Genomic DNA, 25872 nt, shown 5'->3' on the forward strand with positions numbered 1-25872 from the left:
TTTTAAAACATTTGGTCAAATAGAATCCTAGATCACTGCATAACAATACTTGGTTATCCATTTGGCCATGGTAACAATTAAAAACTTTGCAGGCAAATACAGAAAATTAAACAGCTGTAAAAGCTTTAGCTCTTTTAAGTAATCGAAGACCTGATTAAAAACAACACAGAAAATTGTTTTAATAAAACACAAAATCCCTGCTTTCTAGGCAGACTACTCAAAGGTAAAGAAAAACCTTTATTAAGAGCAGAATAGTCTAATAAAATGTGTTCCTTTAATAGATGAAGTAAAATTTTTAGATTTACATAAGCACACTATTCGTATTAATGCTTAGTTTTAAAAACCCTTATAATTAATTCAATTTTAGCCAACTTGACTATACAAGATTTCTTCTGTCTACTTTTCATGTTTATAGTTTGTTTAACAGAGATAAGATTCTAATTTTGTACCAGCTTACTTCTGATATTAAAACTCACTTAAATTTATTTCAATCTGAGTCAGCTTGACCATATACAAAACTCTCTCTTCAAGGTTCTTTTTCTGCAAACCTTATATAACTTCCTTTTTACATTCAGATTTTTGTCCTACACTTCCCCTCCTTTTTAGCCTCTCTTTAGGACACAGTTACTTTCTTTTCCTTTAACAAAATGCATTTCCATTCCTTATGCCTTCTTTTATTGAAAACATACATTTTATTTTCCTTCCATATGGAAATGTTTCCCTTATTATTTTTAGTAGTTTTAATTACATATATTAATTAGAATTCTTACGCCTTAGAAACCTTAGGGGCGAGGCCTAAAATAATTCCTATCAGGCTCTAAATATCATCTTATTTTATTCTTTAACCATGGCCCTTAGTTTGGCCTTTGATGGAGAAGTAAAAGACATCTAAGGAGGATCTCCTGTAACTGCAGGTGGTTTTAAAGGTAATAGTTTAATGGTCTTTTCAGAGTGAAAAGGCAATTTAGACAGTGACTCACTAGAATGAGTACTCGAAGAAGGAGAGACGGGAGCTGCAGGAGTATGTCAGTCTTACAGTCTTTTGTTTTAGGTACCTCATATATCTTTAATTTTTCGTTACAACAAATCTTTCCATGAAGCTTTTGGAGGTTTCTGTAAATCAATTAAAATAGGTATCCCATTCTGTTTGTTTGACTTGGAAGTCCTTGCTTTTAAGTTCACTTTTTATATGATCTTATCTAACTGGAATGCTCCTCATAATGGTCCTAGTTCTAAGTCTAAGTTTTGTTCTTTCACCTTGCTGATGGAATATCCAAGGCTAGACATGACATTTCCTTGTATCTACTTTTTAATTTCTTTGTGCTCACCATTTTCTGATTATTTGTCTTTCAAATCTAGCCAACTCAAAAGATCCTTCATCTGGCCATTGGTGAGTACGATCAATAGCGACTCAAACCAATAAGCCTTTTTATGGTTAAACCAAAGCATCCGAAAGGAGACTGCAAAACATGCAGCTCTCATAAGATCCAAAAAGTTCACGCCCCAAAATCGTCTAAGAAAGCAAAGACCTTCATTGCACAGACAGTAAGAATAATGTAGTGAAAATGGTGTCTCTAGTCTTCCACAAAAATGTGAGATGCCTCCAGCCATAAACCCACTTATTTGTGACACCAGGCAGTCGCTACTAGAATGGACTTTCCCAGCACGGACAAAGCAGCACAGGTTGAGATGACAAAGATCCCTTATGGATTGGGACCCCTTATGACAAACTCCCCTTAAGCTGGGATGACTGGACAGAGTTAAGTGCTGCTTGTGACTTCATGTCTTGGAACCCCAGTCTCTTTAACTGGCCACCAGGTGCACTCTGGTAAATGCACCTTCTGGATGGCAGAGACCAGAGAGGTTTTTTCATTATTCATGAAGACAAGCTCTCAGGACAAAGAACAAGATAAAAGGAAAAACCTCATGTGGTTTGTCATATATTAACAGCTTTAGCTAAGTCTTAGGTGTCTTAGAGCCAAACTAACACCTAGGAGGGATATGCCATGGAGTTGAGGATCATGTGTTGTTTTACAGAGTACCTCTATGGAATTTTCTTGAGGTTGGCAGGTGACCTAGTGTCAATCTAACCTGTTCCGTGACCAACTTATTCTCCCATGGGTGCCTTCTTGAGGTGGCAAGCACCCTAATGGCTCTGAAATCCTTAAGCCATGCCCACCAATTTTGTGGCTTTGGCTCCCAAGATGTCCCTTACTTCATGTGGGTATTAATCCACAGCAAAGTTTGTCTAAACAAATGCCAGTCTGTTGAGAACTGTGAACTCACGAGCCTGTGAGACCAGTGCAAAAAGCAGGCTATGAGGTCTATGCCTGTGTTCTTACCCTAGGGTTTTCCTCCTTATGACAAACAACACAAAAGACAGGAACAAAGGAAAAACTACATCTGGGAGGAAATGGATACTCTATCAAGTTTACCAGAGTCACTAAATCCAAGGAATTATAGTTCCACAAACATTTACTCCTATTAATCTAAATTTAGAAAGAGATTCCCATATCGGGACTGGAGCTTAGTGGGAAAAGGGAAGGTGGCTGCAGACAAGGGGCTGGAGACCAGCTCTCCTTGCACCGCCACATTTAGGTACAGATCATCAAGGAGTCTGAATCTGGCCTTTTAAGGTATATTCATCAAGGTAGGAAGGTTGAACCTATTTTATTTAATAGTTGGTTAAGGGTGAGCTGACCTTGGTCTTAGAGAAAAAAATTTTTTCCCACCAATAAATTTTTCTCCAAAAAAGATGAGTGGGTAGGATGTACTTCCAGCCATAATGTATGCCAGCAGACAGTGATGACTGCAGTCACCCAGCACATACTCTGGGCAAGACGACTTATGCGTTAGCTTCTCCTTTAGTACCCCCGATAATCCAATAAACTAAGTACTTATGAGAAAACTGAGACTTGGTGCCATTAGGTAATTTGTTCCAGATCACAGAGTCAATGCTACAGTTAGCCTCAGCAGCATAACAAACTCCCAAAACTAAACTGGCTTAAAACAACAATGAATTTTTTATTCTCTAATTGGTGGGTGGTTGGGCTGTTCCAGTGCTGGTTTTGCCTGGGCTAGCTCATGCAGCTGCACTCTGCTGCATGGCGGGCTGAGCTGTGAGGTCCCAGTGGTTTCTCTCACCAGTCTCCCAGTTGGTGCTACTATGTCTGGAATGCCTCGGTTCTCCTGCACACGACCTCTCACTCTTCAAGGAAACACACTGGCTTCTTGTTATGGTGATCGTAGGGCAGCAATCTCAGAGCAGAAGCTCCAAGGCCTTTTGATTCCTGGGATGGAACTGGTACTTGCCCACATTCTAATGGTCAAAACAAGTCAAAAAGCCAGCCTTGATTCAAGGGGAAGGAAGACAGATTTTATCTCTCGATGGGAGGAATGGCCAAGTCACCTTGCAAAGGAGCATGGTGACCTTGTTTTGGTCATCTTTAAAAACAATGGCTCAGAACTAGTAGCTAAAAAGCAGAGCCAGAATTCAAAGTCAAGTGGCCCACAAAAAGCACAGGAAAATATGCTCAACATTGCTAATTATTAGAGAAATGCAAATCAAAACTACAATAAGGTATCACCCGACACTAGTCAGAATGGCCATGATCAAAAAGTCTACAAATAATAAATGCCAGAGAGGGTGTGGAGAAAAGGGAACCCTCCTATACTGCTTGTGGGAATATAAATTGGTAGTCACTATGGAAAACAGTATGAAGGTTCCTTAAAGAACTAAAAACAGAGTTACCATAGGATCCAGCAATTCCATTCCTGGGCATATATCTGAAGAAAACTAACTCAAAAAGATACAGGTACCCCAATGTTCACAGCAGCACTATTTACGATAGCCAAGACACAGAAGCAACCTAAATATCCATCGACAGATGACTGGATCAAGAAGTTGTGGCATATATATACACAATGGAATATATCTCAGCCATAAAAAAGGACAAAATAATGTGATTTGCAGCAACATTTGTGGACCTAGGGATTATCATATTAAGTGAAGTCAGACAGAGAAAGACAAATATCATATATCACTTATATTTGGAATCTAAAAAAACTGACACAAATGAACTTGTTTACAAACCAGAAATAGACTCAGACATAGAAAACAAACTATGATTACCAAAGGAGAAAAAGGGGGGATAAATTAGGAATTTGGGATTAATGTATACACACTATTATATATAAAATAGATAAACAACAAGGATCCACTGTAACTATATTCAATATCTTGTAATAACCTATAATGGAAAAGAATCTGAAAAGAATATCTATATATCCATCTATCTATTTCTATAAAACTGAGTCATTTTGCTGTACACCAGAAACTAAAACAACATTGTAAATCAACTATACTTCAATTAAATTAAAACAAACAAACAAACAAAAAAAAACGCCAGGCAGCCTGGCTGGGATCCTGTAATAACTGTGCCATCTCTGAACTATGGGACATGTGGGGGACTTAGACATAGGAATGATGACACTCCTCTATTTTGTCTTATTTCCTTGCTCTTGCAGTCTCTTTACTTTTTTAGTCTGTTAAAAAACAAAATTCAATCAAGTAAATTTGAAGATCTAATTGGCTTTATTAAATGAACCAGGCAGCATCCCATCCAGCAAACAGAAAGGAGTCCTAAAGAGTTACAGAAAAGGAAAGGTTTTTAAAGGTAGAGGGAAGTGGGATAGGAAGTCATACATGGGAAAAAAAAAAAAAGAATTATTTCAGGCTTTTTCAGGCAGTGTCACCCTCTTCTGGGGGACAAAAGGGTCCATTAGGTGAATTATCTCACTGGTGCTGACCAGGAAATTCCAGACTAACTGGTTAAGATTACATTAATGGGGAAGGCTGGAATTGCAATTCGGTTATGTATTAAGCTGGTTTGGTGACACACACTTAGCATAAGTTAACACATTTTGGGCTTGGGTTTTTGTTTGTTTGTTTGTTTAACAAATCTCTGACTCCCCCCAGCGTCTGGCTCAGTGGCCAGCATCTTGTGGTGGTTAATACTACCTACTCTGGTAGTTCACTTAACAAGAGATGACCCAGAATGGGCTACTTAACCTTTCTAAGTCTCAGTTTCCTGCCTGCAAAATGGGGCTAGTTATAACACAGAACACATCAGGTTCTCTGCAGTAACGCTGAGAAAGCACTTGGCACAGTGCAGGCACTCAGTGTGCCCCCAGTGTTAGTGCCACTACCTTGTGGACTATCCAGGAATGCTTGTGGGCCTTTTAAACAGGGGTAGTAAAACACCACTCGGCTTCCAGATGTAAACAGCAGGCTTGCAAGCACCGGTGTGGGGAAATAATTTCAAAATACAGTGTGGAAATTCTAAGACCAGCAGCTTTAAAAAAGCGGGAGAGAAAATCAAAACAAAGGAATAAACAAACCAAAGGGAGCTGCACCGCAGTCAGTCTTCCTCTGTTCATTTTTAAGATTCCACACTGGGGCTGCTGGCTTCTTCCAGGATGGGAAGTCCTGGCTGGGCGCTGCCAGGTGGCGGGGAGAGACAGGTGGGGACATACCTTAGGCCCCGTAGGTCTAGGTCACGTGGGCCCACTGACAGAAGCGCTCAAAGGCTCGGGATCTGCGGGTAGTCGGGGAGCCAGGGCGGGAGGCGGCCTCGCTTCTTCCGGACTTGGAGCCGGGCGGGAGCCGCGGGCTCGAGTCTGCGCGCAGCGCGAGGCCGGGAGGAGCGCCGTCTGCCCTGCGTAAGTGTGCGCCTCCGCGGCTGTCGCCTCTTCGTCCCCGGGACGCACGCACGGAGCGCAGGGCGGGCGGTCTCAGGAGCCGTCCACGCCACGGAGGGAGAAAGCTCAGGGCGGTGAGATCCGGGTCGGGTGGCTTTGGCAAGCTCGTAGTTTCCAGGTTGGGGTTCTGGGGATGCTTGGCACCCGGCTCTGGATGCGCCCAGCCCGGGAAACATTCCGGAAGGCTCCTGGCACAGTCTGAGGAGGTCGGTCCCCACCCCGCTCCCTTTCCTGCCCCCGCCTTCTTCCAGGCCAGGTGTCCCTCCAGGGAAGCGGGAAGCTGTAGGGTCCTCCATCATTCTCGGTGGGGGAGAGGGCGGGGGCTCGGGGACCCGTCCTCTTTCTCCTTCAAGTCTCTGTGGGAAGTTTTAATTTCGTAAGTGCTGTGGAGGAGTGCCTTCTGTTTGAGCGTGTCCCACAGAAGGAGACTTGGCTTGAGCCAAGGCAGGAAAGCACATGGAAAGGCTGTTTTTTCTGGAATGTAGGATTAGGAGAAAACCAGGGGCGTGGGACAGGTGGAAGCAGCTTCTTGCCAAGTGGATTCAGTCCTTGCAGGGGAGTTCATAGGAGCCAGGGGAACATGTAGAGACATGTGTGAAATGGAAGCTTCCAAGGGCCTTTCAGGTCAGCTTGGTGTCATGGGGAGAAAAAGGGACTTTGGTGTATGAATTTGAATCCCAGCTTTGCCTTTGCTCAGTCTCTCCATATGGAAGATACTTGTCTTTTCTCCCTCTCCTTAGAGGTGCAACTATTTACTTTTTTTGGTGTGAGATGAGTAAGAACAGAGATATAAAGAGGAAAAAAAAATCCAAGGAACATATTATTGACTTGAAAAATAAGTTTTAAGAAAGTTGATCAAAATAGGAATTGGAACACTTGGAAAAGTAGACTGCACTGGCTTTTGTTGGCATATGAAAGTCTGAAAAGTTGTCAAAACCCTCTAGTTGATTAGGGTTTCTGAATTTGTACTCCAGGCTAATCTAAGTCCAGTAGAAACCCTTTATAATGCAATGCAAGTGTCATCAGCAAGAAGCTGCTTTACTCTCCTTTTATGGGAGGGAGCTGGTTGTTTTGGAGGGGCATAATTGGCCCCACAATATATGTGAATCCAGTTTATAAACCAATTTACAGTGGGGTTCTATTAGGCTGACTTTATAGCCTGAGAAATAAGTAGGCTTTGACTGATAGGCAGTTCAAATGACTCAGAAGAGTGTTAAGCAAGTCCACTGGGCTTATCAGTTCACTCCCCTTGAAAAAATAAAAACAAGAGGCGAACAGCATGACAGTATTTTGTTAATGACTTGGTTTTTGTTTTGGAAAGCATATGATTTGTCAGACAAAAAATTGAGTGTTAAATACTACCCTGGTATGATTGAACTAACCCAGCGAGAGAGGAAGAGCATAGTTACTGCCTCTGATAACATCAGAGGCCTGTTTATTATTCCCCAAATACCCAAGGTAAATAGGTCATGACCCATTCTTAATAGGTAGTATCGTTCATTTTATAGAGCAAACATGATTATTTTTGCTTAACATTCCCAGGGGTTTAATAATGTGGGGTTTTCAGGGACTGAACTAAGAACATTTAAAAGGACTTAAGTAGGAGAAGCTTCCCATAATTAGAAAGGTGCCTCTAGAAGAACAGATCATTACTATCTGTATTGACTTGGGCTGAACAGAGAGCCAAGAACTGTACTTTCTTGGTCAAAACCAGGAATACAGTTTGGACTTTAATGCTATATAGTTGCCAGTGCAAAGATTTAAGCAATAGACTCAGTTCACAGGACAGCGACCAGGTGCTTTCTTCATAAACCTGTGCTCCTGAGTATAACTGAACCGAAACCAGAGTATTGAGATTTGTCTCCCTTGGAGGTATTGCAGGTACTGCCTGGGACACAGAACCACATGCTTTTCTTTTATTGCTTTAATTCAGGATCTGGGGAGCTCTAAGATGGTGGTGGGGGGAGTAACCCTTTATGTCCTTAGCTCCATTAGCCTGAGAAAGCAAATTCTTGCATCACATCTTTCCACTCTCCTTGAGTCTTATCTCTTAGCCTTTTCTCTGTGTTCTGATTCTAGTTAGTGGCTGTCCTTAAATTGCTGGGGTTGTGTACTGGCCAAAATATTTATTTAGGCATCCCAGAGCTAGCCCTTCCTCCTTTCCCTTTTGGAACTCCATATTCTGTTACTCATCTTTTAGAAAGACCCCTTGACATATTTTCTTGTACCTCAACAGTTCTCTGAGGAGGAGGTAACCCAGCTCCCAAGACATTCATTCCTTCATCCATTTATTCATTGAACTAATATTTTCCCTGATGATTGATTATGAAAATTTTCAAACATTCAGAAAAGTTGAAAGAATTTTACAGTGTACTGTATACTCCCACCTAAATTCTGTTTTCATTCAACTAATATTGATTTAGTGCCTACTATTTGCCTGGAGCTTTGCTTACATGCAAAGACTTAGAAGGCAGAGTAAAGTTAGGGAACAGAAAAAGGTTTGATTTGGCTGGAACATAGAGTTTATAACTTTTGTCTGGAAAGTTATGCCAGTCACATTGTAGGGGACATTGAATTTCATGACAGGAAGTTTATACTTTATCCTGGTTGCAGCTGGGAACCATGGAAGGCTTTTGAGGAGGGAAATGTCTTATGCTTTAGAAAGCTCATTTCAGCATCAGAGTTAGGCTGAATTGGTGTAGAGAGGACCTGAAGTCTAAGAGACCAGCTAGGAGGCTTTGCAGATGTCCCCAGAGCAAGTGAGGGTTGACCTCTGAACCAAATGGATTGCACAGAGAAAAAAGAGGGGGAAAGGTGGGACTTTGTGAGTGATTTGCCATGAGGACTGTGTTTTAGACCTCTAGGTGCCATTAAAATTCGGGAAGTCAGAGGAGGAGGAAGTTCAAGAGGGATGATGATGTTTGTTATAAGATTCAGGGGATTTGAGGGACCAGTTGGGTACCTATGTGAGGAGCCTGCTGAGAGTAGGAGCCCAACAGCAAGGCCAGGACGGAACACACTTCTGGACTAGCAGTTAGTGGTCAAGGGGTGGTTGAATGACAATGTATGGAAGGAGGAAAAAAGGTCAAGACCTTGAGGAAAATCTGAATATATAGAGTTCTTAGAACAGAAAAAAATATAGGTGTTCAATTATCAGTTTGTATTCTAATGATGGTTCTAGCTACAGCGTTATTGTAGCTAAGTTCTCCTTGACAACTTACAACAGTCAAACTGAAAAAACACACCCATGTGAGTGGAGTGAAGTCTTTCCTACTCCCGCTAAAGGAGGCACAGTGTGGGGAGAGGATGTGAAAAGAGGGTGGAGAATGAGGTAGCAGAGGGAAGGAAAGAGGGAACATGAAATACTTTTTTATCTAGGACCTTTAGAGTATACAGTGCTTGGTCTGTGTAAACCATTTCCAAATATCAGGAAGCCAGATAAGCTAATGAATTTGTCTGTCTTTTCACAAGGCAGTGTCTACTTAATCTGGAAACCATAATAGCCTGTCCTGATGGTGGCCGTATTTTCCAAACCAAACCTCAGATGGGACACATAATTTGGATGCAAGGTCACCAAGCCTTTATTTATATTTAGCAACCAAATGCCCCTCTCCCTTTCTCTAGTATTTTCATATATGTTCTCTGTGCTAAATAAATAAATCTACAGCTCTGTAAACCCATCTTACTGTAATAATTTACCACTGACAAGATGAGGGAAATGAGATTGAATTAGCATCTGTTCTGTGGTCAGAGACTGCTCCAAGATCTCAGTGAGAAGGTGAGAGTAGGGACTGTCTTTTCTCTCTCTGCAATACCTGGTTGGGCAGCATGGAATGTAGAAAGTTCGATAAAGATGGACCCCTCCAGAGGCTTGTGGAATTTATATTTGGCACAAGGGGACGGTGGCAGTCATAGTTAAATTCTGAAAATGAAATATTTCAGTGCCTGGGTTTCTTGATGAAGAATGTTATTAGCAATCAAGAAATCGACTGGAAATAATTTTCCCCCCTCCTCCTCCTAAGTGCTGGAATGCATGTAGAATTGACTTGGGAGGAGTGTGAACCCCTTGTGCCATCGCACAGGCACTGGAACTGGCGGACTGCAGCACTTGACGTGAAATCAAGATTCTTTCCACAGTTCACTGTGACCCAGCGCCTAAACGCTCGTATCTAGAAAGTCTGAGACTTTTGTTTCAAAGTAAACTTACTGGAAGCCATTGACTTAGAATTTGATGATACGTATATTTTTTAAAGTCTATGGTCAAAAAACACATAATCTTATTTACAAAACAGTGGTAGACTCACAGACATTGAAAATAAATTTATAGTTACCAAAGGGGACAGAGGAGGGAAGGGGAGGGAATTTGGAATTTAGAGGTGTATACCACTATATATAAAAATAGGTAAACAACAACGACCTACTGTATAGCACAGGGGATTATATTCAATATCTTGTAATAACCTAAAATCAAAAAGAATCTGAAAATGAAAACACACACATATATATATAAAACTGAATATGTGTGTATAACTGAGTCCATTTTTCTGTACATCTGAAACGTTGTAAATCAACTATACTTCATTAAAAAAAGAAGAAAAATAAAATAAAATTAGCCTTTGTTTAAAAAAGTAACTATATAATCAAACCAGTCTTGCAGCATAGACCAAAATACAGCCTTTCTCAGGTCTCCAACTTTGCAAACATTCAGATGCAGGTTCACAGCACTCAGAACAGGCATGGAAGTGCTTTCATTGAGGTAGCTGCAGGAATCATTGCTATGGCTCAGAACCTGCAGCAGTTTTATCCCTATCCTTGGCTACTTTTTAGAATCCGAGAAAGTCCAAGATGGGAGAGCACATTGGGAATTATGTAGTCCATCTAATCCCTGTAATTTGCAAATGAAGGGAGTGAAATATATAGAGAGAAGTGAATTGACTTGCCCCGTGTTACACCTGTTGACAAACGCTGGAACTTGAACCTCTGTGCATTCAGGAATTGTGGCAGAGGCTTGCTTGATTGCCTCACAATAACACAGATCTCTCAGCTGCCCTTGATGCTCTGGGTTTATTGTCTCTTCTCTATTTCATGGTCTCCTAACTTCTCTACCTGGTCTCAGTACACTTTTCAAGTGGGATGCCAAAGCCCACTGACCAAAGACCACTAGGAATACACTTGTAATGACACTGTTAGTTTTATTAGCTTACTAGCAGCAAAGGAGAACCCAAGAGATAGGGGACATAGGAAGAGGCCTCTGAAAGGTTTGGCTTTATGTTGAGTGAGTCAAAGGAGGGATCCAGAAAGAGGGCACTGGTGGATTGGCTGCTGCCAAGTTAGCCCGGGCAGTTCAGCCGCTGACCATTCAGCAGTCTGTTCAGGAGTGGGAGGAATAAAGTGGGGCTAGGGACATAGTGGTAAGAAAGCAGTAACTGCTCAGAGGACAAGGAACGTCAGTCACTTTGTACCTACAGTGTGATCTTGGGTATGTAGGAACAGTGTCAGTGTTCTGCTGGGACACTGGCTTTCTTCCAATGTCCAGTGGTTCTTTGCAGCCTGGTTCTTTATTAAGTGTGAGAAACTACGTTGCTGGTTGGAAGCTCCATTGTGTTGAAGGGATTTGCCAGCAATTCCCTGGAATTGATTGGTAGGTCCAAGAATTTTCATTGGAGGACCTCACATATCCTTATGTATAAGTCCTGTCTCTAAGAGGATTCAATTATTCCAGAGAAGAATCCTTCAGCCTCCTGCACAGAGTGAGGGATGGAGACATGTGGGCTTCAGCTAAGTGTTCAAGGGACATGTTTGAAGCATGTTCAAGTTCAAGGGCAGTGTTCAGGCGTGTGTGAGTGTGTAGACACACACTTTTTCTTAGTTTCCATTTGGGTGCCTCTTTCCCAACTTTTACTGTGTTTCATATGCCCAAGTCTAGAGTTTCTCTGGTTTAATTTTCCAAAGAATAATTTTTCTACAGACTGCCTCTCCTTTCCCTTGTTAGAGTGAGGGAGGGGACCTGAGGCTCTACCTGGTGTTACAGACTTTCACCAGTCCCTCTGTTTTCAGCCTCACTTTTGCCCTCTGTTTATCTGGGACTTAGTATTTTTGAGCCATTCTGTGGTTTTGTAATGTGAATTAGCTTGTTTCTCATTTCTATTCTGGTTTCATTTTCTGCAGTAGAACTGTTTGTTCACTTCCCATCTAACAACAACAACAACAACAAAATTTGTTGTGCCTTATTTGCTGTTTTTTTTGCTATTTTCTTGGGTGTGGGATTTATACCTTTTTAAAAATGTTTTTGCTTTTACTTTAGATGGGTTTCACCAGGGAACAGAAATAAATGTGTTTTATGCAGAAGGATTAGTTTCCATTTTGACAAGTTGAGTTTAATAGACCGATGGGACATGAGGCGAAAATGTTCAGCAGGCAGTTGGGTAGATGAGCCTGAAGCTTTTAAGAAGAGCTGTTATTTTGAGTGGTGTCAGTAGAAAGGGCTACTCAAAGTGACGAGACCCCCCTGGAGAGAGTGTGTGGAGTGGATACGCTGTGGACCAAGGATAGACTCCGGGGAAACGCAGTATTTAAGGGAAGGCAGAGGACGAGGAAACCGTGAAGGAGTACATTCTAGAAGATCCGTGAACACAGATTACAGAAGGCAAGGCAATGATACATTTACCAACAGGGGTAATGTCAGGGTGTCAGAGAAGTCAATTAACCTTTCTTTTGAATTTGGGAATGTGGAGATCACTAATGACTTTGGCAAGATGGTATGGACAAGTCAGAATGCTGCAAGTAAGAGGGTAAAAATCGTTTTTTGTTTTATTTCGTTTTGTTTTTGCTTTCGGTAACTGCTGACAGAAGAAATAATAGAGGGTGTTTCCATGGCTTAAGGACCAGATGAACAAGACTATGGGCTATTTCTATTGTCTCCCCTTTGGATATTCTATGCACATTTGATTTTAAAATACCTAATGAGAGGATTTAATTCTGCCTCCTTTTGTTCTTGCTAAATAGCCTGGTTGTAACTTGGTTTCCTTCGATTAGCTGTGTGAGGATATTTTGGCTGGTTTGATTTTTAGGAATCACTCTTCACCATCAACTGTCATAACTTTCCAGGGTTAGTGTGGACAAGCCAGGCTGTATGGGACTTCAAATTCTGGGTATGTGGGTGAAGCTGATACTAGTAACCACCCCTTTCTTTAATCACATATATATGATGAAATGTTTGCAGGATAATAGAGACAGTGGGGTTCAGTGGGAAAAAATTCCGGCCTGTTACTCTTAGAATAAAACCCAAATTTTCCACTCTGTTGGGGCCTCTGGGGGAGTCGTGTGATGTCATCCCCGCCCCCCTCCCCCAGCCAAATAGCAAATTTTTTCTCTCATCTGAGGTCTGGAGAAATTGAGAGCACAAAAGAGCAAGGTCGGTAGAGAGTAAAATCCTTTATTACTGAGAGAGACTGGGTTGGCAAATGCACCGAGTACAGCAGGCTTGCCCAGACATGCACAGGCCCACTTCCAGTGGAGAGAGGAAACAGTGCTCCCTGGGGGGACACTAAGAGAGCTGAGCCCAACATGCCCAGTTTACCCACATTTATCCATCAGATAAATCTTTCCACCTCATACATCATCCTCGGAGTAAGCAAGTGGGTGGCAAGAGGCCAGCCTCACCATTGATGGAAACATCAGAACTGGGAAGAAGTGAGCTCCCGAAACATGCATGGGCTTTCAACACCCTGCATGGTCTGATCCCTGATCCCACTTGTACCATCTCCCCATCGCTCGCTGGGCTCCGGCCATGCTGGACTCCGTCGTCTTTGCCTCCAGTTACAGAACCTTTGCTATCACTGTTCCCCAGCCTGGAACTCTCTTCTCCCTAGATATTCATTTGGAACTCTCTCATCCTTCATATCTGCTCACATGTCACCTCCTCAGCGGGGCCTTCCCTGACCACCCAATCTGAAATTCCACTCCTCGACACCGTCCCTCTCTAGCCCTTGACCCTGCTTTGATGTTCTTAGTAGTTCTCCTCTAGAGAGGGGAAGCTTCATGAAGGCAGACACTTTGCCTCTTTCGTTCTCTGTGCCTGCATGGGAGTCCGGCGCATAGCAGGAGCTAAAGATATATTTGTTTATCGAAGAAGTGGCTGGTCCAGTGAATTTGGAGTCAGTCCCAGCTCTGCTACGGACTAGAGTGTCATTACTTGGGAAGTTGCTCCATCCACAGGGGTCTCTGTTGAACTGCTGCACTAACTCCTTTCGAGAATGGTGGTTAAGTTCCTATGAGACCATGTGTGGCAAAGAGATGAGCCAAGCACTGGAGTAATCTAAGGGAGTGCTGAGTGAGGATTACTGTCAGTGATAATAGTATCTCTCTTGGGATCAGGGAGGAGTTTCCTGTCACCTCAGTGACAAGTGATGGTTAAGGTGACAACACTGAAGAATTTCCCAGGATCATCCTTATATAAAATATTCTCATCCGTTGTACCCAGTCTTACCCTTGTATTTGTCACACTGTGTATCCTAATTTTTTTATTTGAAAACTTTAGTCACAGTAGATAGCAAAAAGGAGATTGAGTCTAAAAAAAGAATAGGGCTACATTTACTTCAGTGAAAATAAAGAATTTTTCAGTGGAAGACATTTCTTTTGCCAGGAGTCTTAATCCATCCCCCCAAAATTATTTTCAAAACAGAAGGAAACTAGAAATCCATTTTGAACCAATCTCAGAATGGTCTTTGGAAACTGGTTAGAATTGGCCTCAATTCCTTGTTCTACTACTTACTAGCTGTGTGACCCTGGGCAAGTAACTTAAATTCCTTGAAGATCAGTTTCTCATCTGTAAAATGTCATGACAGTAGTACTTACCTGGTAAAGGTTAGAAATAAAAATATAATGCAGTTAGCACAGTTTCTGTGTGGAGAGTGCATTCAATAATTGGTAGCTATTACTGGTGTCATTATCACAATAATACCTTGAATCATGGAGATGCTCCTTCTGTTTCAAATCTGTTATTAACATTTTGGGACAAGTCTACTTTTTATTTCCCCACCTCCACTCGAATTTTCCTCCTGGTTGGAGTGAGATTTCAAGGTAAAGCTCCCTACTGTAGAGTCCGATTATATTATTTCCTCGTCTCCCTGATTCCTTTCATTCTCTACCTGCCACATAACTGGAGTTAGTCTCCCTTTCCCATGAGCCCAAGGATATGGTGGCAGAGATAGGGGTGACTAATTCAATTAGCAGGATTAGACACCCCTGTGTGATGCCAGAGGGGTAGCCTGTGGGAAGGAGATAGCCTGCAAGTCTCAGTGCTGCTTCAGCCAAAGGTTGCCCATCACCTTGAGTGTTATGTACTGTGTCCTCTCTGGGAAAAGAGTGCTTCAAATATCAGTTTTAGAAATTAAAATGATGTCTTAAGGAAAATGAACACTGGACCCTTCAAAATAAAGGCTTTCTTTTACCATTTGTTTGCATGGAAATCCTTTAGCAAAAATAACTGGATTTGGGATTTGGGTTGGTATTTAATTTAGGGTTGCACAATAGCCCTTCATTACAGGACTCAAATGCTTTGGATATGCCTGAATAATCTTGAGAGGTGACTGAATCTTTTTTAAATAGAGGGACCACTTTCTTGTACCTTTCTTTTATCACAGATTTCATGGAAATGTCTGTTACTAGTTGGCCTGTTTTTTGTTTGTCTGTGGAAATTTTTTTTTTATGTTGGGAGCTACTAAAGCCAATTAAATATGCAAGGAGACACCAAATAACTATTTTAATTGCAGCTGTAATTATTACATGAATGATTGTTATCTTTTGATTGAAATAATCTACAGTGTGAAATAGAGAAGTTGGAAGGAGAGAAAAGGGAGAATGGGGCTGCTTGACACATTTGCTCTTGGTTTCTTTGTCCTCATCCTGGAGTTTTTGTTTCTGCTGCTTTTTTCATTGTTAGAGCACACACTTTCCATTGGCTTTTTCAGGTTTCTTTTCTCAAAGCCCTTCCTGTCTGGGCATGATATTGTTTGCTTTCACACACAGGTGACACCCTGACAGGATTTTTCCCTTTTTGTCTCTTCTTCTGATCTTTTCCATTGGAATTGGGGTGTGTGTTGATGGAAAGTAGTTTCCAGCTCATTTTTCAAATAAGGGACATGAGTCTAACTTGTGCAGGTAAATATTTAAATCCAGTTCTCTGGGGTAGGGTGGATGGGGGCAGCCCTGATTTGTGATGTTTGCTGATTTCCGTGGTGTAAGTATTCCCACCGTGGCTGATTTCAAGCTATGAGATGTTACTGAACATCAGTGGGAAGAAACGAACAGTAGCAAAACATAATACAATCTTCCCACCAGACGAGTACAAAAAACATGACTCTAGAGCATAGATGATAGTAAAATAGCTAAGAAGTGGTGAATTTTTAGAATTTACTACTTTTGTTTTTTGAATATAACTTATATAATAGTAAACTTTTATGGTTTAATTTTGAACAATGGCTTTATTGAACAGCTGGCCCTCACAGTTCCTAGAAATCTGACCATTGGTTTTAACACTTTGACTGGGACCCAGAGAAGTCACTGTTCTGCCCAAGGATCAGTGAGTGAGTCCGGTCAGAACCTTGGTTAGTACAAACTGTATCTAAAACCCCAATTTCTGTAGAAAGGCTTACTTATTATTGTTTCTATTGACTCATTTGTTTATTGCTTATTTTTTTTTTACTGCCTGGTCTAATGATCTAGTGAATGGGGTTTAGGACTGTTATAGGCTGTTACTATCTGTTGAGACAATAAAAGTCGAAATTGTAACCAAAGATGGGAGAGTGGAAAACAGATTAGATTTGGAGCCATAAATGAATCCTGGCTTTGAGTCTTGGCCCTACTGCTCACGACTGGTGTAATCTTACTTGCAAGTTACTTACTTCTTGGTACTGGTTGTCTAGTCTGTAAGATGAAGGAATTGGGCACAGGAACATCTACTATCTCCTACATGTCTGCCATAGCATGATTCATTATTTAGCCCCATCTGTTCAACAGATACTTGCTTAGTTCCAATTGTATGCACACTCGTTTTGGACTCTACTATAGGCAGAATGAAATATAAATATAATTATACTAATTATTATTAGAACAATATCTCCCATTAATGCAGAGCCTTCTAATTTACCAAAGAGAAAATTAACTTTGAGTCTCTGAGGTTCTGTGGCTTTAGGAGATCAGGACGTAGCTTCACAGAATGTTGGAGAAAGAAGAACCTGTTCTAAAAGAACAAACAGAACCCTTATTCCTAGGAAACGCAAGAGGTCATAACCAGGTACTAATAAGGAATAAGGAACAAGCCATTTCTACCAGTGGCTTCCCTGTCTGAACAGAAAGCAAAACTGGAAATGATTTTCCTCTGATTATAAGATTAAATAGTGTAGAAAATTTAGAAATTCTTAACAAGTATTAAATAAGGAGAAAGTACCATATATCCAATTTAATAGTCTGCTTTTCTTTACTTAATATTTTAATATATTTTCTAAAACATTCTCAGTGGGGTCATTTTAATTGCTGTCTATAGTTCCATCTTTTTGCTGTGCAGTGACTTACTTATTTTAAATTGTTTACATTGTTGACTGTTTTTATTATTCTAAAGAACACTTTGATAAATAGCTTTACTTATATCAAAAAATTGTACATTGGATATGTGATTTCCAACTGTAATATTTAAGGTTTAATGTGAATCATACACTTTTGATCTTTAGCTTATTTGATTCTGCCAATATTTCTTTGTATTTGCTTAGATTTTATTGTGTTTCTGAACATTTATTAAGAGGAACAGTTTGCCTGAATCCTTCAGTATGATTTATTTGAACTGGAAATAGCACCAATGTTTTCACATTGTTTCAAGTAGACATGATACAGTGTAGGGCTAATAATTTTTTTTCACTTTCTGTGGGCAATAGCTTCTAGTGTTTATTAGTTTTTTATTGTTTATTAGTTTATTAGTGTTTATTAGTTTAGAAAGCATTCAGTAAATGTTGAATAAATAAAAAGATTCTGGCTAATTTAGAATAGGCAAAAACATTTGCAAAGGATGTTAAAAAAAAAAAAGAAGACACTTCTCCATTCATGACATGGCTTTCATTTTCATTAGGAGAGATGACAGCTAAGCACAGTTCAGGAATTCTGACTATTAAGTGAGAACTGTGAAATGAAGTACGTCGTTGCTTTAATTCACCGACATGGGAAACTGTGACTCCAATAGTTATTTGATTAAATGTTAATGGGATCTCCTGAATTGACCCAACTCCTACTTTTGTGTATTAGATTTATTTGATTAAATGTTAATGGGATCTCCTGAACTGACCCAACTCCGACTTTTGTGTATTAGATTTATGTCAGTTAAAACAAGACGAGTTTTACCTCTCTCTTTAACATCCCTGAATCAACATCTGCTCACAAGGGAAGTGCTGTAACCACCCTGGTTAGTTAAATATTAATGACTTCCATTAAAGGGGCTGGGTGTTTGCAGCAGAAAGATTGAGAAATTAGATGGTATGATTAGTTTCTTGTTTCTGCCCCCAGGAAAAAACCTTAATGGAAGAGCTTCTTCCAATATGTTTTTAATATCACAGATTTTTTTTTTCCTCTGAGCCAGTTAGAGAGTAAGATTGCTGATTTCAAGCATTCCTTGAAAGTAGCTACATTATTAAAACATTAGAGTAACAAGTTCACATAATTTAAAAAATAATGTTTTATCAGTGCCATAGTGGTCATTACCCTTGGACTTCTTAGGAATCTGATTTCAGTTTCTAAATTCATTTTGTTCCTTTTTGTAGTCAATAATAGACAAAAGCATTTTTTAGCTACATATCTATTTGGTTGGGTTTATTTACATTAAATCTGGGGAATTCTATTAAGTTAACCATGAAAGACTTGACAAGGATTATATATTCAATCAAATTATAATTATAAACATTTATCTTATTGGGGAAATGTGGCTGAAATGCTTTTTAAATTTGCTACAACCAATTTTTCCTATTATGCCAAATTGGGTTGTGATAAGCATGTGGTTAACAGATTTTTACACATTTTGTGTTTTTAAGGTGTTTTTAATAGATTGATATTGTAAAGTACCAGACAATCAAAAGCAGGCATTGTATTTGCATAATTATGTATTTCTTTTTGCATCCGGAAATCTGAGTGGATTATTTGAATAGCAGTAGTGCAGTGCAATGTAACAGCACTGATGTAGGCACCATAATACTTAGCAGAGTCAAAATTAAGATGAAGCAAGTGAAGCACCTGCCTTGAATGCAAAGTTCAAGAGTGCCAGAAGACTCAATAAGTAAGATAAATAGTATTGTAATGCAATATTGGGAAAAAAATCTAAATTAATGCAAAAAAAATCCATGACAGACAAAATTTCAAAAAAAAAAAAAAGATGAAATCCCACCCTGCTTCTGCACGGGGCTCACCTTGCCCTAGTCCTGGCCTTTGTTGCATTCTGGTTCCTGTATCTCTACTTTGATGTCCCTGGATAAGGCACTCCTTTGAGTCAATTTTTCCTTGTCTAAGATTGGTGATAATAAGCCTGACTTTCCTGGTTGAGTTATTAGGATGTTCAAATCAGCTAAAAATACCTGGGAAGGCCAATTATAAATACAACTTACGTGTTTACAAGTTTAGAGAAATCACCTTACAATTTTAAGCCATTGTTATTATCAGCCCAGATGAATACTCTGGGCAAACATCAGACGAAAGATCCTTTGAGAGCTTTGTGCTAATAAAGTTGGAGGCCTAACTCTTGAACTTATGTGTCAGCTAGCTACGGGGGCAGGGCCTGAAGATGGTTTCCGGACCCTCCTTCTTTTCTTTCTTTTTTATTCTTGGATGCAAAGTTTAGTGATTTGTAAGAGATAGAAAGTCTACCAGAAATCCATTTTGTTTATTTTAAATTCCCCTGCAAAGTGCCTGTGGACAACTGAGGTCTCACCTTTGCTCAAGCTGTACCACCCACCAGTGATGCCTTCCCCATTTCTCCTGCCTAGCTGAGTTCCACACCTTACATTCACATTCAACCTTGGTAAGGCCTTCCTAGGTTCTCTTGGACTGGAATGTGTTCTCAGTCCTCAGCCTGTAATGGATGACTGTCTCTCCCACTCTTGGGGATCGATGTACAGAGTCCCTGTAGTCTTGATTCTTCATATAATGTTGCATCGAATTTACTTTCCAAATTACAGCTTTAGAAATGTAAATTGCTTTGCTAGTTCCACTGTAAATCCCTTGAATAGCCCCCCATTAGACTGTTAATTTCAGGATGATCGGGGATTGGGCTGAGCACTTATTTGATGGTTAGGTGCTTAGCAAAGTCCTTATATATATATTTTGAGTGACTGAATGAGTGTCTTGCATGTAAAGGGGCTAGGTAAATATTTATTCTTTTGATTCATTTGTGGAATGTTATTGTTTTCATCCTAGGCCTAGAGGGAGTGGTTGGTGCCATGTGGAAGGCAGCTGTTTTGCTGGCCCTGTTGTCACTCAGCCCTGGTGGTGATGGGCTGTTTCGCTCCGTATACCAAAAAGCGCATGTTTCCATACCACATAAAGGAGACACAGGACAGCCATTATTTCTAACTCCTTATATTGAAGCTGGGAAATTTGCAGAAGGTAAGTTTAAATCAGAAATCACTGGTATACTTTCAACAGTTTTTTCTTTTTTTTTTTTTCTGTAAGCAGTTGTCTCACAGAATCCAAAATGCATTCTGGTATTTTACTCAAATTGTTTTATTTCACATTTTAATGATTTGGTGTCATATATTATCAGAGTTTTGAGCTAAAATGAAAGTTTATCAGGGTCAGATTAACTAGTGGTTGAGTCCCTGCACATCTATTTGTAAAACTAGTGTAGTGCCTGTCTACAACTGGTCACTTAATTGGTTAATACTAACCTAAGGACTTACTATATGTCAGTTACTGGTTCGCATTTGATATAAATTCATTTAAGCATCTCAACAACCCAGGAAGTGCACCTGTTTCACACACAAGACGACTAAAGCAGAAAGAGAATAAGTTACTTGTCGGGGTCACACAGACACCAGCTGTTAGATTCAGGATTCATACCCAGACAGGTTCATTCCAGAGTCTAAGCTCACAGCCACTGGGCTGGGCCCACTTGCCTGGACATCTCAGGCCTCAGTTTCCTCATTAATAAGATGGAGATGAAACAACTCACCCAAGCCTCAGGGATGTTATAAGAATCAGATGAGAAGATGCACATGAAAACTCTTTATAACCTGTAAATTGCTCACTAAATATTAGTGTTTGCTGATGGCTTTTTATTTAGAGATTGTGGGGTTTTCTATTATTATTGTTAATAGAAAGAATGTGTCATTGGTGTCATCAGAGACTAAAATTCCTGACTCGCCTCTGCACTTAATGCTTCTTCATGCTTAGCTAAATCACTGAGTAAGATAAGTTACATAATCTTTTTGGACCTCGGGGCACTTTTTGACCTATAAAATAGTATATAGGCAGCAATTCTGAAGAGCTATTTGTAAAAAGGAGCAAAGAAATGGCGTGATGGCTAGAGAGAGTTATGGAGTCAGGAAGGGTCTTTAAGAGGGTAGGAAAGTTGATTGGAGAAGGGCAGCTCTTCCTGGAGCATTTTCTTAAAGTAGATGATCATCCATGGATGGAGGTGTTGGTGTTTGCTTTGGAGTTTATCCCTAGTGACAGATGGGAAGGCAGAGTTAATGCTTTTGAGGCTGATAGGTTGAAGGATGTCATGGGATTATGGAACTGAAACTGGAAACTTTAGGGAAATGGTCGTTTTAAAGATCAAAAAATAAATGTATATCCTCTGTATGGAAGTTTAAAATAAAGCAACTTTTCTTCATTTGAATAGTTCTCATAGCCAATAGACTGTCATTGTTTTTTGGTTTTGGTTTGGTTTCAAGCCAGAACAGTCTCCGCTCTTAAGGGTGCATTTGAGTCCTGCTCACATGTCTTTGTCTGAAATACACATTGGCCCATGTTTTGCCATCTCTTTTCTAAGAAAAGGTGAAAAACTTTGATAGTATAGTCAGTGATAATATAGTGAGGCAATGTAGTCAGGCTTTAAAAAAAAAAAAAGACTCATTTTTGCTTGATGTAGAAAAGTCATGAAAAGATGGTAGCCCAGTGGTATAGGCTGGTATCACTCGACATAAATGAAGAGGCAAAATATCATAATCCAAATCTACTAAACTGGGTCACATGCGTTCCTTTTGGCTTCCTGAATAAGTGGATACTGATAACTTAGATTGTGTTTATTCACAATAAATCAAAGCAAATCATTCAGTTTGGAGCTGAAAAGGAGTTAAATACTCAAAACCAAACTCTTCCACAGACGAGGAATTTGAGACTCAAATATTTCATATGACTTGCCCGAGGGGACACAGGGAATAGCAGCAGAGATGGGTTGGAGACCCAGATTTTCTGACTCCTGCTCTACAATTTGCCTGCTGCAATTTTTTTTTCCTTTGTTTAAAAAGCTTGTGTTTTTTTGGAGGGACTAGAGGCACACACATGAAGCAACTGAGGAATCAGGCAATGCATACTCAACTCCTGAAGTGTTACATTTGAGGTAGGCATACTGCCTGTTTTAAGAAGGACGCTGTCCCTATTGTTTGGCGTAGTCCGGGGAGAATAGAGTAGTAGTAGTAGTAAAAATAATAAGTAGCTAACGTTTAGTAGTAATTATATCCCCAGTACTAGCGCAGTGCCTGTATGTAAAAGGCACTCAGTAAATGTTTGTAAAATTTCGATTTGAGACCTAATTATGTTCCAGGCATAATGCTTTACACACATTAGCTCTTTTAATCCTCAGAGTAACCCTAATGAAGAATGAATAATTATTGTTCCCATTTTATAGATGAGAAAACTGAGGCCCAGAGAAATCAAGTATCTTGCCCAGGGCCGTTTAAAGCTAGTAAGTAGCAGATCTGGAATTAAAACCTATCTCTACTGACTCCAGAGCCTGGGGTATGAACCACTGTGCTGTATGACCGCTTCAAGACTAGGTGTAGGGTGAGATGTGGGCAGATCAGACCTGTGTGTACTGAGTGAGGATGACAGCTTCAACAAGGGCTTTAAGTGAAAGTGGCCATGGTGTGTCTGAATCATACGTCTGGTAGAACCAAGTGCAGAGAATATAGAGAACTCTGCCTGAGAGACTGTCCAGATCCCTCCCATTCCTGTATTTCTCACCTACGAGCACGTCACCATTATGGGCATCAGCAGTAGCAAAGAAAGTTTCCGAGGGAGGTAGTTTTATATTCTGTCCTTTTGTGCCAAGCCTGATAGATCACCATCTGATGAGTGACAATATTTAAAATACAAAATCTAATGTAATGTCACTTTCTAAAGTTTTGCTACACAGTTAAAAAAAAAAAATCTTTGAACGGAATTTTAATTGGCGGATCCAAAATCTGTGTACCCCGGTACAACTGGGTATTCAAATGCAGCCCCGACAACGTAATTAAGGATAATTTTATTCACCTGCTTTAGTGAAAGTTCAGGAAGCTCTGGATAGATGGTCAGCTCACTCTCCTGAATCTCTTTTGTTTATCAAGTCTGTCAGCACCTTAGAAACGTGCATCCCAATGTCGCAGTGAAACATTGAGATAAACAGTAATTCAAAAGACAGGGAATTTTTTTTAAAATCTCCAGTTCACTGCCTTAGTTTATGTAATTGTAATTGCATGTTTGCTTTCTCTGCGTCTGGAATAAATCCTAGTTCTCTGCAACAAAATGAATATAGGAAGCAAATTTTAGCATGCTTCCAAGCACTGCCTTTTCACAAACTTTAAAGGGTATTTTGCTGTTAGGTCTTATTTTGTTATTACTTATGGTCTGGTAGTGTCCATACTGAAGATGAAGTGCCTGACTTAGCTGGTTCGAGCCCTTTTTTGTCATACGCCAGTCTTTTTGAAACTGTTACTATCACAAGCACTGGTAACCACAGTAAATAACAAGTAGGAAGTGAAATCACTTCAAAGAAAACCCTTTTCCTTTTTTCAACTGTTTTAAACATTTGTATTGTGAGTCAGGGTTCCAGGAAGACACTCCTACATCTTGGGAGTTTATTTTCCACATTCCAGTAATAGACTCTAGGAGGATGAACAGAACATTTGAAAAGGTAAAAAAAAAAAAATCAATTTAGTTGAAAGAACTTTTAATTATTTTACTTTGATTTAGTTAAAGGAAATTTACAATTTAAAACAGGGTGAAACACTTTTTTGTGGGCTAGAGAAAAGTTTTTCTAAACTTCTTAAGATCTTGATGAGGCTTGCCTGCCTTAGGAGGTTTTTGTAGAAATACGCTAATCCTAGTGCATTGTCAGCATGTCATGTTTTAAGTTCATTCATTCGCATTTATCCATTCACGAGTGTGTATTGAGTGCCTTAAGACATCAGCATGCTGTATCCCTGGGGGTACAGAGATAAACAAGACAAACTCCCTCCTTTCCAGTAGCCCCTGATCTAGAAGGGAAGGTAAGAAATACACCGGAGTCAGTCCAAGGCAGCAGAGAAGCAACTGGAATTCTCAGAAAGGCAGGGCTGGAGAGCATCTGGGTCGTTTTCAGAGCAGCCCAGCGGGCCTTGTGCTGTGCCAGTCTCAGAGAGATAGATGGATTCAATCACCCCTCTCCCATATTCCATTCTCTCCAGCTCATTCCTATTATATGTTTTCTCTTTTTCTCATTCTACTTTGACCTTTCTCATTTTTCTCTGTCTTCTTTCTCAAATGGCCACTTACCCCTGTGTGATTCACATCTCACTCATTCCCAAGCCATCAGCCTTCAGTTCTTTGCCCTCTTTTTTTGGGGTGGTGGGAGGTGGGAGGAGTCGGGGGGTCGGCTTTGTTGGATTTTGAGACGAATAGATTTGTGAAAAATATTTCAAGAGCATTTTAGGTACAGACTTCCAGCTGTAAAAGACGCATGTCCTGGAGATGTAATGTACAGTATGGTGACTATAGTTAATAATGCTGTATTGCATATTTGAAAGTTGCTAAGAGAGTAAATCTTGAAAGTCCTCATCACAAGAGAAAAAATTTGTAGCTGTGTGTGTGGTGACAGTAGTAACATGACTTGTATACAAATATTCAATCATGTTATACATCTGGAACTAATATAACGTTGTAATGTCAACTATACCTCAATTTAAAAAATGGTAAAAAAAAAAAAAAAAAAAAAGTATTTTAAAGGCTTTCCAGCCCTGAAGGTACTCTTTCCTGGGTTAACAGAGAGTGGAAGCAAAGATGGAGAGAGGGAAGGATAGGGGACTGGCATACACCACTTCCCCTAAACAGCTTCCTTTTCTTTTCCTTAAAATCTTTCTCTCTCTCTCTCTCTTTTTTTTTCTTTGTCTTTTTCTGGTGGGGAGGGGCAGAACAGGAAGAGGTAGAGAGGATTAAGTAATCTTTCCTGGGGGAGCCAGACTGAGCCCAAAAAAGCCAGAATCTTCAGGACTATTCTTAGGGTGGTCTACGGGCTAGTGATAATCATCCCTCCCTTTCCTGAGCCCTTATTTTATGTTCACCTCCGTGCTCAGGGATCACATGCATGTTTTCATTTGATCCTCACAGAAAGCCCGGGGTGGAGGACTCAGTATCCACATTTTGCACAAAGGAAACAGAGGCTCAGAGAGGAAGCAACTTGCTGGGGAGCCTAGTTAGGATTGCAAACCCAGGTCGGTCCAATGGGAAAGCTATGCCCTTCCTACTGTGCTAGCCTAGCAGGACCCTCTGGAAACATCCCATTGAGACCTTTCCTTCATCCTTATCATCACTTCTGCTCCCAGATGCTCCCTGTTCCTAATCATCAGGTGCATTTTGCAGATAACGGTAGCAGTGCTCCCTCCAAGCCAGTGGTGTGCTGATAAAAGTTCAACAGCTACCTCCGGGGGTTGGGGCCCTAACTGGTAGCACCGATCCCTGAGTGTAAATATTCTCACCACGGCTTACTGTCCCTTATGGGTGCGGTCGCTGAATGCTGAGTTGGAGAGACGCTATCAATCAGCACTCCAGAGCCCACAGGCGCCGTGCCCCAGTGAAGGCATCTTTAGTTGGTGGCATGTGTGTAGGGTTGAGCTTCCTTAC

The 25872-nt window shown here is 40.4% G+C and overlaps 1 protein-coding gene across 3 annotated transcripts in view; it reads left to right on the plus strand.

Annotated features, from left to right (window-relative positions):
• The first annotated feature begins 5622 nt into the window (after positions 1-5622).
• CPVL (carboxypeptidase vitellogenic like) overlaps positions 5623-25872 on the plus strand; it is a 105792-nt gene continuing 85542 nt past the window's right edge. The window contains exons 1-2 of one of the 3 annotated variants that reach the window (XM_010988030.3): positions 5623-5721; positions 20209-20397. In XM_010988030.3, coding sequence (XP_010986332.3) covers positions 20232-20397 — 166 coding nt within the window. In that variant the 5' untranslated portion in view covers positions 5623-5721; positions 20209-20231. Of the gene's footprint in view, positions 5722-5747; positions 5967-20208; positions 20398-25872 lie in introns of those variants that run through there. The other 2 variants (XM_010988028.3, XM_010988029.3) reach the window with 2 other exon arrangements.

This window comes from Camelus dromedarius, chromosome 7 (assembly GCF_036321535.1).
Source record: "Camelus dromedarius isolate mCamDro1 chromosome 7, mCamDro1.pat, whole genome shotgun sequence".
NCBI lineage: Eukaryota > Metazoa > Chordata > Mammalia > Artiodactyla > Camelidae > Camelus > Camelus dromedarius.